General features: G+C 38.6%; 1 protein-coding gene across 1 annotated transcript in view; it reads left to right on the top strand.

Annotated features, from left to right (window-relative positions):
• The first annotated feature begins 4,576 nt into the window (after positions 1-4,576).
• The window catches only part of LOC138177113 (vomeronasal type-2 receptor 116-like), a 35,850-nt gene continuing 24,435 nt past the window's right edge, over positions 4,577-15,991 (top strand). Inside the window, 7 exon segments of the mRNA XM_069108098.1 lie at positions 4,577-4,879; positions 5,152-5,227; positions 6,370-6,501; positions 7,646-7,702; positions 9,301-9,411; positions 9,974-9,996; positions 13,586-14,386. Of these exon segments, the coding sequence (XP_068964199.1) occupies positions 4,577-4,879; positions 5,152-5,227; positions 6,370-6,501; positions 7,646-7,702; positions 9,301-9,411; positions 9,974-9,996; positions 13,586-14,386 (1,503 nt within the window).

The raw sequence follows: 15,991 nt of genomic DNA, 5'->3' as shown, positions 1-15,991 counted from the left end.
GTACTCCAGCATGTTCTTATCATTATTTTACATTCTCAACTCCTAAATTCCCCTCGGTATCAACTCCTATATTTCTCCAGGTATCTTGTATCCTCTCTCCTCCTTCAGCAGATTGTACCCACACTCTTCCCTTTCCCTTCTCTAATCTATAGTCTAGCTAGGATGTCTTCCTTACTGCCTTCAAACATGTCCATGTCCTTCATATAATTAAAAATTCCTCACTAGACCCCAACACCAGCTCAAACCACTATACTTAATCTGTCCCAACTTCCTCAGCTAAACTTGCAGAAAACCCTTACATTCCCTCCCTCCCCTTCCTTCCCCAGCTCACACTTCTAAGAACTTTGAATTCTCTTTTCTGACCTTATCATTCACCACTGCTCTCTTTCCCAAGTCATCAATAATCTGTTGAGCTGCATCTGGTTTTTTTTTTGGTCTCAACCCTATTACAGATGGTTAAAAGGTCCCCTGAACTTGCCTCTTTGTGTTGCCATATTTTCCAGAAATGCTGGACCCGTAGCATGCAGGAAGCCCGGAATACTTCAAGGAAGAAGTTCCCTATAAGCTCTTTCTCTTATCTCTTTCCTCTCCTATTCTCCTATAGGGTAAGAAAGATTTATATACCTGATTGAGTGTATATTATTCCTTCTTTGAGGCAATTCTGATGAGAATAAGACTCACGCAATCCCCCTTACCTTCCCTATCTGCCCCCCCACTGTAAAAACTTTTTCTTGCCTCTTTTATGTGAGATAATTTACCCCAGTCTACCTCTCCATTTCCCTTTCTCTCAGTATATGCCTGTCTCACCTTTTAATTTTATTTTTTACATATCATCCCTTCATATTCAACTGTCACCTGTGCCCTTTGTCTGTGCTGCTTCTAGCTACCCTAATAATGAGAAAATTCTTATGAGTTGCAAGTTTTTTCTCATGTAGGAATGTAAACAGTTTAATTTTATTAAGTCCCTTATGATTTCCCTTTCCTGTTTACTTTTTTTCTGCTTCTTTTGCATTTTGTATTTGTAAGGTTATTGGTATATAAGATCTTCCCTACCCTTTGATAGACCTTGCATGGAATACTGATGCAGAGTCAATTAGTCTCTGGGCCACAGGAAATCCCACATCTTTCCAGGTAAGTGTTGATTTCCAAGCTTCTCAGCATTAAGCCAATCAAGTCTTTGACTGGAAACAGTACACACACACACACACACACACACACACACACACACACACACACACACACACACACACATTGTATTGCTTAGAGGGAGAGGTGTAGGCAAAGAGAGACTCAATTGAGAGAGAAACAGAGGGAACAATTTGTCTAGGGAAACTTGCTTGTGGGGAGGCATGACAGAGAGAATACTTGCACTGGTAATGCTCCCTGGATTGGTGATGAGTATCTTACTAAACTTTGCTCTTTGGTGTCCTAATATAAATGTCCCAAAACAAATACTTTGGATTTGTCTTGGAAGAGAAATGTTTATTATATTTTATGAACAAGCTCTGGAAATACATATGCATATTCATAACAGCTGCTATGGGACTCACATTGGTGTTACAGTATTTGAAAGTAAAATTTTCTGGTCAGCTTTGGTCTTTTCATCAAGAATGCTTTAAAGTCCTCCATTTCATTGAGTTTCCATTTTCCCCTGAAGGATTATACTCAGTTTTACTGTAGGTGACTCTTGGTTGTAATCCTAGCTCCTTTGCCCTCTGGGATATTATATTCTAAACATTTAGCTTCCTTAATATAGAAGCCGCTAAATCTTGTATTATTTTTTACTGTATGATACTTGAATTGATTCTTTCTGACTGCTTTCAATATTTTTTTCCTTGATGTGGGCACTCTGGAATTTTACTACAATATTCCTGGAAGTTTTCATTTTGTCATTTTTTTTAAAGCAATAGGGTGTAGTGCTAAGTATCTGAACCCAAATTTGATCCCAAGGACATCCCGACACTGGAACCGGTGCTCTTCCTTGCTGTGCTACCTGGCTGCCCCTATTTTGCCATTTCTTTTAGGAGGTGATTGGTGGATTCTCTCAATTTCTATTTTAACCTCAGGGTCTAGAATATTATGGCAGGTTTCCTTGATAATTTCTTAAAAGACGATGTCTAGGCCTTTTTGGTTTCCAAATGCTTTATTGACTTCTGGTTTACATCATTCATTTCTGCCAGATTTTGAGTTACAAACTTTCTCTCCATTTTTTTCCCTACCCACCGCCCCAAAATAGAAGTCCTACAGGATATCCCCTCTTCCAATCTGCTCTCTCCCATATCTTCTCCCATACCACCTTTGACTTTTCCAGTAGGGCATGATGGATCTCTATGTCACAGTGCCTGTATATCTTATTTCCCAATTACATGTAAGATAGTATTAATTATATATATATATATATATACATATACATATATATATAATTAGTACTATTGTACATGTATATATATATATATACATTTCATTTTAAAACTTTGAATTGCAGATTCATTCCCTTCCTCCCTTGTCACCCACCCTTACTAGGAAGATAAGCAATTCAGTATAGGTTGTACATGTGTAGCTAATGCAAACCATTAACAAAGTAGATATATTGTAAAAGACTGACTGTATTTCCCACCCTCCTATGCCACCTCTCACTTGTTCTATTCTCTACTTTGATCCTGTCCCTTTTCAAAAGTGGGTGCTTCCAACTTCCCTTCCCCCCCAGCCTGACCTCCCTTCCATCATCCCTCCTCTCATGCCCTTCCCCCCTACTGTCTTGTAGGGTGGGATACCCTATTTAGTGTGTATGTACTTCCCTCCCTGAGCCAAATTCAGTGATACTAAGGTTTTGCCTTTTTGCCTTCCTGTTCTTCCCCTCCATTGTAACTATTTCCCTTGCCTCTTCTGTCTGAGATAGTTTACCCCATTCTGTTTCTCCCCATCTCCTCTCACTATATTCCTCTCTCATCTATTAATTTTACCTTTTAAGTATCATCCTGTAGCAGCAAGCACCCCAAGCGTCCTCAGGGTTTGCCGCCACCACAGGTTCTTGGATCTGCTTTGATAAAGGAAAGCAACTCAAAATGGGTTAACAAGCTTACTTTAATCAGTCAGACATATATCGTTTACCTTGTTCAGGGGAAAAAGGTCAGCACCCCGAACTTCAAAGCATACAGGCAGAATTATCAAGACAGAAACAGATCAAGTAGACAGATTTTCAAACTGTCCAACCATTACATCCATACCCAGTCAACATCTGGGTTTCCACATCTGGGTTTTTCAAAGCCGGGGGACTCTCAACAACGGCTTCCCAGAATTCAGATCAAATCACAGAACACTTCTCAAAGTGAGTCCCAAAACAAAGCTACACATCAGGGCTTATATAGCCTTCTCCTGGCTCAGAGAATGTAACAACCTTATTGACTCACTGGCCAATCAAGAAGTATCTACTGAAAAACAAGCCTCCCTCCCCAGGCTTCAGGTGCATTTTAGCCTAGGGGCAGGGAAGATCTTCCAAATTTGCATTCCCATTACACATCCCTTCCTGTTAAATTGGTCCTGTGCCCTCTATCTATACATACCTGTACACATATATACACACATTCACATATGTATTCATACACCCATACACCCCTATATATATATATATATATATATATATATATATATATATATATATATACACACATTCCTATTCCCTTCAACTATTTTCATATGGAGAAAAGTTTCATCAGTTACAATTATTGTTTTTCCATGTAGGAATGTAAATAGTTCAACTTTGATAAGTTCCTTATGATTTCTTTTCCCTGTTTACCTTCTCATGCATCTCTTGCTTCTTGTATATGAATATCAGATTTTCTATTCAACTCTGGCTTTTTCATCAAGAATGCTTGAAAGTCCTCTATTCCACTGAATGACCATATTTTACCCTGAAACATGATACTTAGTTTTGCTGATAGGTAGGTGATTCTTGGCTTTAATCCCAGCTCCTTTGACCTCTGGAATATCATATTCCAAGTCCTTCAATCCCTCAGTGTAGAAGCCAGATCCTGGGTTATCCTGATTGTGTTTCCACAATATTCAAATTGTTTCTTCCTGGCTGCTTGTAATATTTTCTCCTTGATCTAGGAATTTTTGAACCTGGCAATAATATTCCTAGGAGTTTTCTTTTTGAGATCTTTTTGAGGGGGTGATCGGTGGATTCTTTCAACATCTATTTTGCCCTCTGGTTCTAAAACATCAGGGCAGTTTTTCTTGAGAATTTCTTGGAGGATGATTTCTAGGTTCTTTCTTTGATCATGGCTTTCAGGTAGTCCAATCGTTTTTAAATTATCTCTCCTGGTTCTATTTTCCAGGTCAATGGTTTTTCCCATGAGATATTTCACATTTCCTTCTATTCTTTCATTTTAACAAAATCTTTAATTTTCATGCTGTTTGCTTTGTATGGGCTTTATGCCTGGTGTGTAGTACCTTTTGTTTGTGTACTTTGCTTCTTTTACAATATGTGCCATGATGAGGTTTAGTAGGTCTTTTGTTGTTAGTATTACTATCCTTATTTCCTTTTATTTCATGTATCTTCATGGGTCAATGAGAAATGTGCATGTGGTGTGTGCTGAAGGATATTTGGACTAGTGGTGTTGCTAGTGCTGGTGGTGGGGATGCAAGTGGTGTTGCTTCTCTTGTTGCAGTTACTGTTGTTGCTGCTGCTTTGGCTGCTTTCCCTCCTCCTGCTGCTGTTTTTGCTATTGCTGCTGGTGCTGGTGCTTCTGGTGATGGTGCTTGTGCTAATGTTGTTACTGGGGCTGGTGTTGTTGCTGACCTTGCTGCTTTTGTTCCTGGAGATGCTGTAATTGTGGTAGTATTGGTTCTGAAGCTGCTGGTGCTGAAGTTCCTGCTGGTTTGGTGTTGCTACAGGTGCTGCTGCTTATGGTGAGGCTGGTGGATTTGGTGCTGGTCTTCATACTTGTGGTGGCACTGTTGGCTTTTATAGTAAATCATTAACCTGTTTCTTGGAATGTAATTAGTGTGCTCTTTTTTGACTTTCACAGTAAAGTGTTTGCCTCTTGGTGTGTAACTGGCAGGCCATTATCTGGCTAATGATTTTCACAGTGTATCTGTGAGTAATCGGCATGTTTTGGGGATGTAATTAATCTCTTGTTACTTTTCAAGGTGTTGTTGATCATGTTGGAGCTGCCAATGGTGCTGGTGGTTTTGGAAGTCTTGCTACTTTTCTTGCTTCCCTTGGGTATAGGGCATGAACCTCTGGTGTGGTGACTGCTGAGCACTTTTCAGGACTGCTTTCCTCATTTGCTGTCCAGCTGTTTCTCTTAATTCTCACTTATGGCTCCAAGAAGCTATAGCATGCAGTGATCACACCATTTGCAAAGAAGGGCTAAAGCACGTTGGAGGGTAACCCAGGCCTCTCAAATTTGTTGGTATCTAGCTCAAGCATGTGAAGACTTCCCTTGTTTGAATGGTCAGATGAGAACAATTTCTTCCAAAGGCCATGAAGGCAGCTGAAGTAGGCTCTGTGCAGTGCTTAGAGATTGATTAGACATAAAAGATGCCAAGGTCATCAACCACATCTTGAGGCATCACCAGTCATCTTGATTCTGTCCTGTCACTGGATTGTGATGATTCTGGAGGAGAGAGTGAGGCTGACTACTTCCTGCAATTCTGCCTCACCTAAATCCAATTTATGCAGAAATCAAAAGACATCGCCTGTACCATTTTACCTATCTCCAAGTCCTATGGCAACAGGCAAGTGATGAAGCACCAGGTGAGGATACACTGGGTACTGTAGTAACAGTCATGCATACAGGAGGACCAGGCCATAGTGTCATCTTCTCACTGGAAGCAGCAGTGGCATTTGGACAGCTCCTTGGGTGTCTAAGCAGGCCTTTCAGCATCTCATTCCTCACCTCTTGGTGTGAGGAAGGGGGTTCGAAAAGGTGCCCTAAAAATTGTCTGCTTAATCAACTCTGGCCTGATTACCTATCCAGGTGGGGAAGTCCCTCTGCAGCAAAACTCAAAAAAAGTATACAAAAATGTTTGCAAAGATGATTCCACTCACCATTGGCACATGGAATTTGCATACACTTCTAGACAACAGAAAATCCAGTAGACCTGAAAGGTGAACAGTTCTTGGTGCAAGAGAACTCAGCAGCTATTGCAGCCATATAGCAGCTTTGAGTGAAACAACACTGGCAAATACTCAGCTTACTGAAGTTGGTACTGTATACATGTATTTTCTGGAGTGGCTGCAATCAAGGGAAGCCTGTGAAGCTGGTATAGGCTTTTCAATCAAAACTAATTTAGTCAACAAGCTCATACACCTACTAAAAGAAGTGAACATCACACTCATGACAATGTAATTGCCACTTGCAGGACATCATACCACCATCTTTAGTGCCTATGTTCCCACCATGATGAACCCTGGTGAAGTCAAAGAAAAATTTTATGAAGTGCCGGAGACCCTTACCATCAATGTGCCAAAACACGAGAAGTTTCTAATTCTGAGTGACTTTTATTCCAGAGTAGGCTTAGGCTCCCTGTCTTGGCAAGGAGTCCTAGGCAGGAATTGAGTTGAAAACAGCAACAGCAATGGTCACTACTGAAGACTTTTGTTTTCATGACCTTCTCATCTCTAGCACTTTCTGTCAGCCTAAATGAAACAAAACTTTGTGGTTTCACCCTTAAAACAAACGTTGACATTTTATAGACTATGTGATTTTAGGAGAAGAGATAAGATGTGAGAGCAACGAATGCAATGTGTGGTACAGAGTGCGTGATCAGAGACTTATCTTCTCCAAATTAAATATTCACATTCAACAAAAGCAACATCCCCTAGGAAATATGAGCACCTGAAGAATTAATATCAACAGATTTGAGTTCTTCTCTGAGTGGGAAGAGTTTGTTGCTAACTTGGAGGGGAAGTTGAGTCAATGCACACACAGTTTTCAAAGGCTGAGGAAAAAAGGAGGAAGGTAGCTTTCAAAGATTTCGTGTATAGCACTGTTTACTTATCCATGTCAGAATGCTCACAAACACCGACTGGACTGATGAAAGTGATGGGGAAATTCAAAAGCTGCTAAACAAAAAAATGACAACTCCCCAGGGTTTACCAGCAGGAGGGATTATCCCTTTCTAAGATGGGAGCATTTAATTAATCAAAAGTAAAGTTCAAACAAAGCTTAGAGAAATGAAGAATTCTTGACTCAGTAACAAAGAAGATGAAATTCAGTTTTATGCTGATAGTAACGATCTAAATCTTTCATCCATAACTTTCATCCTTCCCTAAGGGCTATTTATGTGCCAAAGATTTATGACGCATCTCAACTACTCAGTGCTGGTGGAGCTACATTGATTAGTGCTAAGGATATGATCCCAAAGAGGTAGACTGAACCACTTCCACAATGTTCTGAACAAACAATCATCAGCCTATGTTGAAGCCATTGACCGTTTACCACAGGTTGAATCCAGTCCCTCCCCAGCTGAAGTCCGAACTGAATAAGAGGTTTTGAATGCTCCTTTCATGTGGTAAAGCACCTGGTAGTGGATCCATTGCTCATACAAAAACTGACCAAAATTTTCCAGGTTATTTGGCAAAAGGAGGTTATCCCCCAGGAGTTCAAGGATGCCTCCACTGTCCATCTCTAAAAAGGTAAAGGAAATACATTGTCATGCGACAATCACAGGAGGGTCTCTCTCTTAGCTATTGCTGGCAAGATTCTTGCCAGAGTCCTCCTTAATAAGTTGATCCTTCACCTGGAAGATGGTAATCTACCTGGTAGCCAGTGTGGCTTCAGAAAATGCCAAGAAACAGTTGATAGTGTTTGCTGCCTAACAACTTGAGGAGAAATGTCAGGAACAGAACAGAATTCTGTATACAACATTTATAGATATGACCAAAGCCTTTGATACTGTTAGTCAGGAAGGCTTATGAAAAATTGTGTCAACATTTGGTTGCCTGGAGAAGTTCGTCAGCCTTGCATGTCCCTTTCATGCAATGAAAAATTTCATGTAATGAAAAAGAATGAAAGACAGCAATTACCTAGTTTGGATTGGCAGTCATTGACAATTCATCAGGTGTGACTTGTCTTTGTGTTATTTCTGTGGCACGGATTTTGTTTTGTTTTTATTCTTAAACAGTAATTTCCTTCATTTAATATCCTCATAAACACCTGATACAGTCTGTGTCTCCCATTGTACAGTGTCCCCTTGTTTGCGACAGAAGTTCTCAGATCATCTCAGGGACCCACACAAGAGAGGGAATAATTTATTTTTAAAATTTTATTTATTTGCAACTTTTTGAGTTCCAAGTTATATCTCTCCCTTCCCCCAGTCCTCATTCCAGAAGGTCACCATTTGAGAGAGATTTACATGTAGAACAACACAATACATACCTGTATATATCAGTGCTTTCTCTGGAGATGAAGAGCATTTTCCTTCATAAGTCCTTATTATGTGATTTGAATGTTTATATTACTCACAATATCTTAGTCACTCAGAGATAGTATTTGAACCATATTTCTGGTATTGTCTTCAATGTTCTCTTGTTTTTCTCATTTCAGTTTGCATAATTTCATGTGAATTTTTCCATGTTAGTTTCCCCCACAAAAATCAATCTAGGTTCATCATTTCTTATAGAGCAGTAGTATTCCATTACAATCATATACCAGAATTTAGTCAACTATTCCCCTATTTATGGACATACACTCTATTTCAAAGTGTCAATGCCTGATTTTCTGTTTGCAGATGATTGTGCAGTCAATGCAGCCTCTGAAGCTGAGATGTAACAGAGTATGGATCAATTCTCTGCTGCTTGTGCTCATTTTGACCTGGCAATTAACACCAAGAAAACAGAGGTGCTCTATCAGCCACACCACCATCCATCTATTGAACCATTGGTTACAGAAAATGGAGAAGTTTGAACGCTGTGGATTAGTTCATTTACCATAGTAGTGTGATTTTCAGGGATGTACAGATTGATAGTGAGGTTGACAATTGTATTGCCACAGCTATTTTGGTATTTCGGAAGCTCCAAAGGAAAGTATGGGAGAGAGGACGTATTAGAGTAATGGCGAGACAGAAGGTCTACATAGTGGTTGTGCTGACCTCATTGTCGTTTGCTTGTGAAACTTGGGCAGCATATCAGTCCCATGCCAGGAAAACGAATCTCTTCCTTTGGATTGTCTTAGGAAGATTCTGATGATCACCTGGTGTGATAAGATATTAGACACTGAGGTCCTGTCTTGAACTAAACTGCCAAACATTCAAAGTCTGCTTCATAGAGCCTAACTCCAATGGACTGGCCATGTGGTTTGAATGCAAAACATACTCTTGCCAAAAGCCATATTTTATGGACAACTCACACAGGACAAGTGTTCAAATGGTGGCCAGAAGAAATGATACAAGGACATTCTCACGGTCTCTCTTAAGAACTTTGGAATTGGTTGTGTCACATGGGAGATACTGGTACAGGACCACTCAACATGATGTGCCCACATAAGAGAAGGTGCGGTGTTCTATGAGCAAAACAGAATTATAATAGCTCAAAGGAATCACAGGGTGCACGAATGTAGAGTATCCACACCAAATGTAGACATAGACTATTTGTGCTCACCATGTGGTAGAGCATTCTGAGCTTGCACTGGTCTGATCAGCCACAATCTGACAAGTTGAAAATTGACTCTAGCATAGTGATGCCATTTTGGTCCTCTTAGAGAATGAAAGACAGCAATTAACTAGTTTCGACTGGCAGTCATTGACAATTTATCAGGTGTGACTTGTCTTTGTATTATTTCTGTGGCAAGGATTTTAGTTTTTTGTTGTCCTTAAACAGTCATTTCCTTCATTTAATATCCTCATAAACACCTGATACAGTCTGTGTCTCCCATTGTATAGTGTCCCCTTGTTTGCAACAGAAGTTCTCAGATCATCTCAGGGACCCACACAAGAGAGGGAATAATTTATTTTTAAAATTTTATTTATTTGCAACTTTTTGAGTTCCAAGTTATACCTCTCCCTTCCCCCAGTCCTCATTCCAGAAGGTCACCATTTGAGAGAGATTTACATGTGGAACAACATAATACATACCTGCATATATCAGTTCTTTCTCTGGAGATGAAGAGCATTTTCCTTCATAAGTCCTTATTACGTGATTTCAACGTTTATATTACTCACAATATCTTAGTCACTCAGAGATAGTATTTGAACCATATTGCTGGTATTGTGTTCAATGTTCTCTTGTTTTTCTTATTTCACTTTGCATCATTTCATGGGAGTTTTTTCATGTTAATTTCCCCCATAAAATCAATCTATTCATCATTCTTATAGAACAGTAGTATTCCATTACAATCATATACCAGAATTTAGTCAACTATTCCCTAGTTTATGGACATCCACTCAATTTCAATTCTTTTCCCTCCTTTCAGAGAACTGCTTTAAATAGTTTAGAGAATATAGTTTTGTGCCCATTTTCCGTGATTACTTTGGGAAATAGATGAATCAGTGTTATTGTTAGGCCATATTGTACATATACATTTGTACCTATTTGAATATAATTCCAAATTGCTCTTCAAAATATTTGGATCAGTTCACAATTCTACGAACAGCTTATTATTTTCCCAATTTTCCAACATTCCCTCCTGCATTATTCTTTCCCCACTTCTCTCATTTTACTCAATTTCATAGGTGTCGGAAAGTATCTCATAGTTGTTGTAATTTAATTTCTTTAATAAATAAGGAGGAAGATTTCTGTTTAGCAAATGACAGGTAGGACAGCCCCCAACTCATTGATTTGATTTCTAACTAGGGGCATAAGAAAAAGCTATTTTATAATTATTCTTCTGAGGGCAAAATTAACATGATTGTGGGTGCCATTTCATACCGTTTTACCATAGATCCAAGTTTAAAAATAAACTAATATTAGTCCATACCATTGTCCTATCTTCTTATCTTCCCACTCAATGGGTTGAAAGCTGTTATTGCTATATTCTCTCTAACTTTTGGCCTCAAGGATATCAGTCTGTGAATTAGATCAGAATATCCTTTATGATTCCGTTATTGGGGACCTGTTTAAAATCTCATAGTTGTTGTAATTTGAATTTCTTTAATAAATAAGAAGGAAGATTTCTGTTTAGCAAATGACATGTAGGACAGCCCCCAACTCATTGATTTGATTTCTAACTAGGGGCATAAGAAAAAGATATTTTATAATCATTCTTCTGAGGGCAAAATTAACATGATTGTGGGTGCAATTTCATACTTTTTACCATAGATCCAAGTTTAAAAATAAACTAATATTAGTCCATACCATTGTCCTATCTTCTTATCTTCCCACTTAATGGGATGAAAACTGTTATTGCTATATTCTCTCTAACCTTTGGCCTCAAGGAGATCAGTCTGTGTATCTATATGAGAATATCCTTGATGATTCCTTTATTGGGGACCTGTTCAAGAAGAAAATTCAGCAACTTTATTTCCTTCTTAGAACATTGAGCATGAAGGATAGAGGAAAGACACTGAATATGAAAATTTCTCTTGCTTCCAGGACAAATCAGGTGACTGAAGGTCTTATACTGGCGGATATTTTTTTTCCTTTTTGTTTAGAGTTCAGGCATTTGGGTGCTCAATGGATATGGAGGAATGAACTACGGACATCTCCTGGAGTCCTCTGTAACATGGTAGGGGCAATGTGTAATGCCAATCTTGGCAATAGATTTCAGTTTAAGAGTTCTCCATCTCCCATCTCTGACTGAATTTTGTCTAGAGAACATTTCCCTCTTGAATAACGTCTGGGACACAATACTTTGTATCAGAAAGGCTGAGTAGAGGATTTGTTGACGTTCAAGATGAAAAAAATGGCAAGAAAACATGCATCTGTGTTCAAACATTTAAATAACAACGTCATGTAAGAGACACTAAGAATGTTCTAACTGAATCAACATGAATGAAATAGGACCAGTGAGTTGAGGTTCCAAAGAGGCTGATTTAGTTGAAAAGTTTAGACAAAAGGTTGTAATTGGTAGAGTTGTCTAAAAGATGAATGGTCTTTTTTTGGAAGGCACTGAGTCTTCTCTCATTGAAAAGTTTCAAGGAGAGACTTAATAATTGCATGATGGAGACACTGGAAAAATGAATTCTTGGACTAAAACCAGAATCACCTACCCAGCAAAACTGAATATCATGTTTCATGGGAAGATATGCTAATTCAGTGGAATAGAGGACATTCAAGCATTCTTGCTGAAAAAACCAGAGTTGAATAGAAAATTAGACATTCAGATACAAGAATCAAGAGAAGCATGAGAAGGTAAACAGGGAAAAGAAATCATAAAGAACTTATCAAAGTTGAACTATTTGCTTTCCTATACTGAAAAACAATAATTGTAATTATGAAACCTTTCTTAGTATGAGAATAGTTGAAGGAATAGAAATGTATATATATGAATGTTGTACGTAAATATATATGTTTATATAGGAGGTATATGGGCATATGAATACATATGTGAGTGTGTTTGTATAGGGGTACAGGTATACATAGATAGAAGCCACAGGATCAATTGAATAGGGAGGGATGATACTTAAAAGGTGAAATTAAGAGTTGAAAGAGGAATATAATAAGAAGAGATGGAGAGAGACAGAGTGGGGCAAACTATCTCATATAGAAGAGGCAATGCAAAATGGTTACAATGGAGGGGAAGAACAAGAAGGCAAAAGGGAATGGGTCAACACTCTTCTAATTGAATTTGACTTAGGAGGGAATGAAGCACATACTAAACAGGGTATCTCATCCTACAGGAGAGTAGGGACGAAGGGGATGAGAGGGAGGATGATAGAAGGGGGGGGCAGCCTGGGGGGAGGGAAGTTGGAAGCACCCACTTTTGAAAAGGGACAGGATCAAAGTAGAGAACAGAAGAAGTGGGAGGTGGGATAGAATTGAGGGAAATATAGTGAGTCTTTTACAATATATCCACTATGGACTTGTTTTGTGTAACTACACATGTACAACCTATATCAAATTCCTTATCTTCCCAGTAAGAGTGGGTGACAAGGGAGGAAGGGGATGAATCTGGAATTCGAAGCTTTAAAATCAAATGTTTAAAATATATATACTATTACTAATATTATTTTACATGTAACTCGGAAATAAGATAGACAGGCACTGGGACATAGAGATCCACCATGCCTGACTAGAAAATCAGAGGGGTATGAGGGAAGATATGGGAGAGAGCAGATTAGAGTAGGGGGTATCCAGTGGGATCGCTATTTTTGGGTGGTGGGTAGAGGAAAAACGGGGAGAAAATTTGTAACTCAAACTCTTAATGGAAATTTATGATGCAAAGGAGAAGTTAATAAAGCATTTGATAAAGGACAAAAAAAGAATTGTTGCTCAGGTACAGTTTCAGAATTTCCTTCAAATAGGTATCTCCCCTAATAGTGTAATTTTATGACCTGAAACTGCAAATTAAAATTAACAAGCATTTATCCATTACTTGCTTTTTGTAAACCACTGATAGTTGCTCGGTATAGAAAGTTTAAGGAGGACAAATTCCTACTCTGAAGGAAATTGAATAACCATTCCAGTCTTCTTTTTTTTTAGATCACCAATGGCCCATTTGATCTTCTTCTGACTGATAAGGTCCAGTATCCACATGTCTATCAGATAGGCCTCAGGGAATCCACTCTGCACCTGGCAGTCATCCAACTGATGCTCCATTTTGGCTGGACATGGGTGGGACTGGTTCTTTCAGATAACTTGAAAGGCGAAAATTTCTTCACTGATCTGAAAGAGGAGATGGACAGGAATGGTCTGTGTGTGGCTTTTAAGGAAACAGTGCCCCCAAATTTTAGAAGTGGTGAAGATTTTGAATTCTTTTCTAGGCTCATTGCATCATCATCAAATGTGATTTTCATCTATGGAGATACAGACTCCCTTCAGGAACTTCCTGCTATATTGCATCATTTTGCACTTTATGGGAAGATGTTGGTCACTAGCTCTTCTTGGGATTTTTCTGATGATTCTAATTTGGAAATGTTTCGCCATTTCCATGGTTCAATAATATTTTCTCATACCCAGATGAAGATTCCTGGTTTCAAAGATTTTGTAAGAAGGCTGAATCCCAGTGTGAACCGTGAGGACATTTTCCTGAAGACTATCTGGGAGGTAGTCTTTGACTGCAGACTCACAGAAGATAAGCATGTAGAAATGTTACAAACTTATTGCTCAGAAACTTTTTCCTTGTCTAATTTACATACTACAAATTTTGACATGATCATAATGGAACTCAGTTTTAATGTTTACAATGCAGTATATTTAGTGGCCCATGCTCTCCATGAAATGCTCCAGTCTGAGGCAAAAGAGATGTCGGAACTTGGAAGAAACCCAGATCTGTCTTGGAAGGTACCATTCCTCTTCTACTCTTGGGCTTAGCACAGCATAATTACAATATTCAGTTATTAGTTGTATGTCCTATAGATGATGCAGCAATGACCTGAGACTTCAGTATTACCTCTTATTTCCTAATACTTTTCCTGTTGCTTCTTTTAAACTTGTTATTACATTTATTCTATATGAAAACAATGAAATTACCTCAGATAATGGACATTTATTTCAATTCTGATATAGCAACCATGGTGAAGTGCTTAGTTGTTCTTCCTTTTAAGCAAGAGTGTGTAAGTCTATGTGTCTGGAGAGAGTCATTAAAATTATTTCAATTTAGGGTCTTTACAGTCGCCTGGATCATGACATTCCAAATGACAAGGTGCTTTGTGGGATTTATCATTGATCAATTTTAACTTCTATCAACATCTCTAGTTGAACAGCAGAGTTGATATTTGTACATTGGTATCCTTGCTTCCATGATGCATTCTTTTTTTTTAAGTGCAGAGGAACCTGGGAAGCTAGGTGGCACAGTTAATAGAGCACTGGGCCTGGAGTCAGGAGGATCTGAGTTCAAATTGGGCTTCACACACTAAACACTTTCAAGCTATGTGACCTTAAGCAAGTCACTTATCCCCAATTGCCCTGCCTTTCCTCTTCCAAAGAGACAAAAGAAAATGAAGAGGAACCCATTGGTGAAAGTTTTTTCCTACATAAGATTCTTTTTTTTTTCTTTAAAGCAATTGCGGTTAAGTAACTTGCTCAAGGTTACACGGTCAGTTACTTCTGGGTGTGGTGCTAAGTATCTGATCCCGGATTCGATCCCCAGGTCATCCCAACACTGGGTCCAGTGCTCTTATTCACTGTGCTACCTGGGCCGCCCCCCCTACATAAGATTCTTAATGCTTGAAGAAACTGCTTACTGTGGTAGAAATGTTGGGAAACTGGGAACATAGGGAATGCTCTTAGTCTAATAGAGTTTATAATACAAGAGAGGACCTCTGGTTACAGAATGATCAGAAGTATAAATGCAGAGGAACCCACTGGTAAAAGTTGTATCCTATATAAGATCCTTAATGCTTGAAGAAACTGCTTGCTGTGGTAGAAATGTTGGGAAACTGGGAACATAAGGAATGCTTTTATAATGTTTATAGTTTATATATGCAAGAGAGGACCTCTGGTTACAGAATGATCAGAAGTCTAAATTAGAAGAGAACATATTTCAAACATGCCAATGAGAATATTTCTGTAGTCTAAAGTAGTATGGGATCAGTCATACCAAAATACATAGGAAGTTCCAAGATGGTTATTCAGTAGTTGATGACACCAATGAGGAAGGAAAAGTGGACTTGCTTTTATAGATAGATGATGAGGCACCAAAAAGTCAACCACCATTTCAGAAGTATGTAAAATGAGTAGAGAAGAAGGAAAAATGGATATGTTATAGATTGCCAAGATAAAACATGAAATAGAGCTGTAGAGATAGTTCCAAGACAACCAAAAATCCAAATTATCAGACTTTGTTGAGGAAAAGAGTTTCATAGAAAAAAAAGTGATTATTTTTACTTTTTGCAGCTTTAGATTGTTTGAAAGCAAATGATTTAAGAAGAGATGACAACAAAGGTC

This window comes from Petaurus breviceps, unplaced genomic scaffold (assembly GCF_028583685.1).
Source record: "Petaurus breviceps papuanus isolate PSGF00001 unplaced genomic scaffold, PetGlider_PUasm1.0 90330, whole genome shotgun sequence".
Taxonomy (NCBI): domain Eukaryota; kingdom Metazoa; phylum Chordata; class Mammalia; order Diprotodontia; family Petauridae; genus Petaurus; species Petaurus breviceps.
This window is presented reverse-complemented; position numbering and strand designations above follow the sequence as displayed.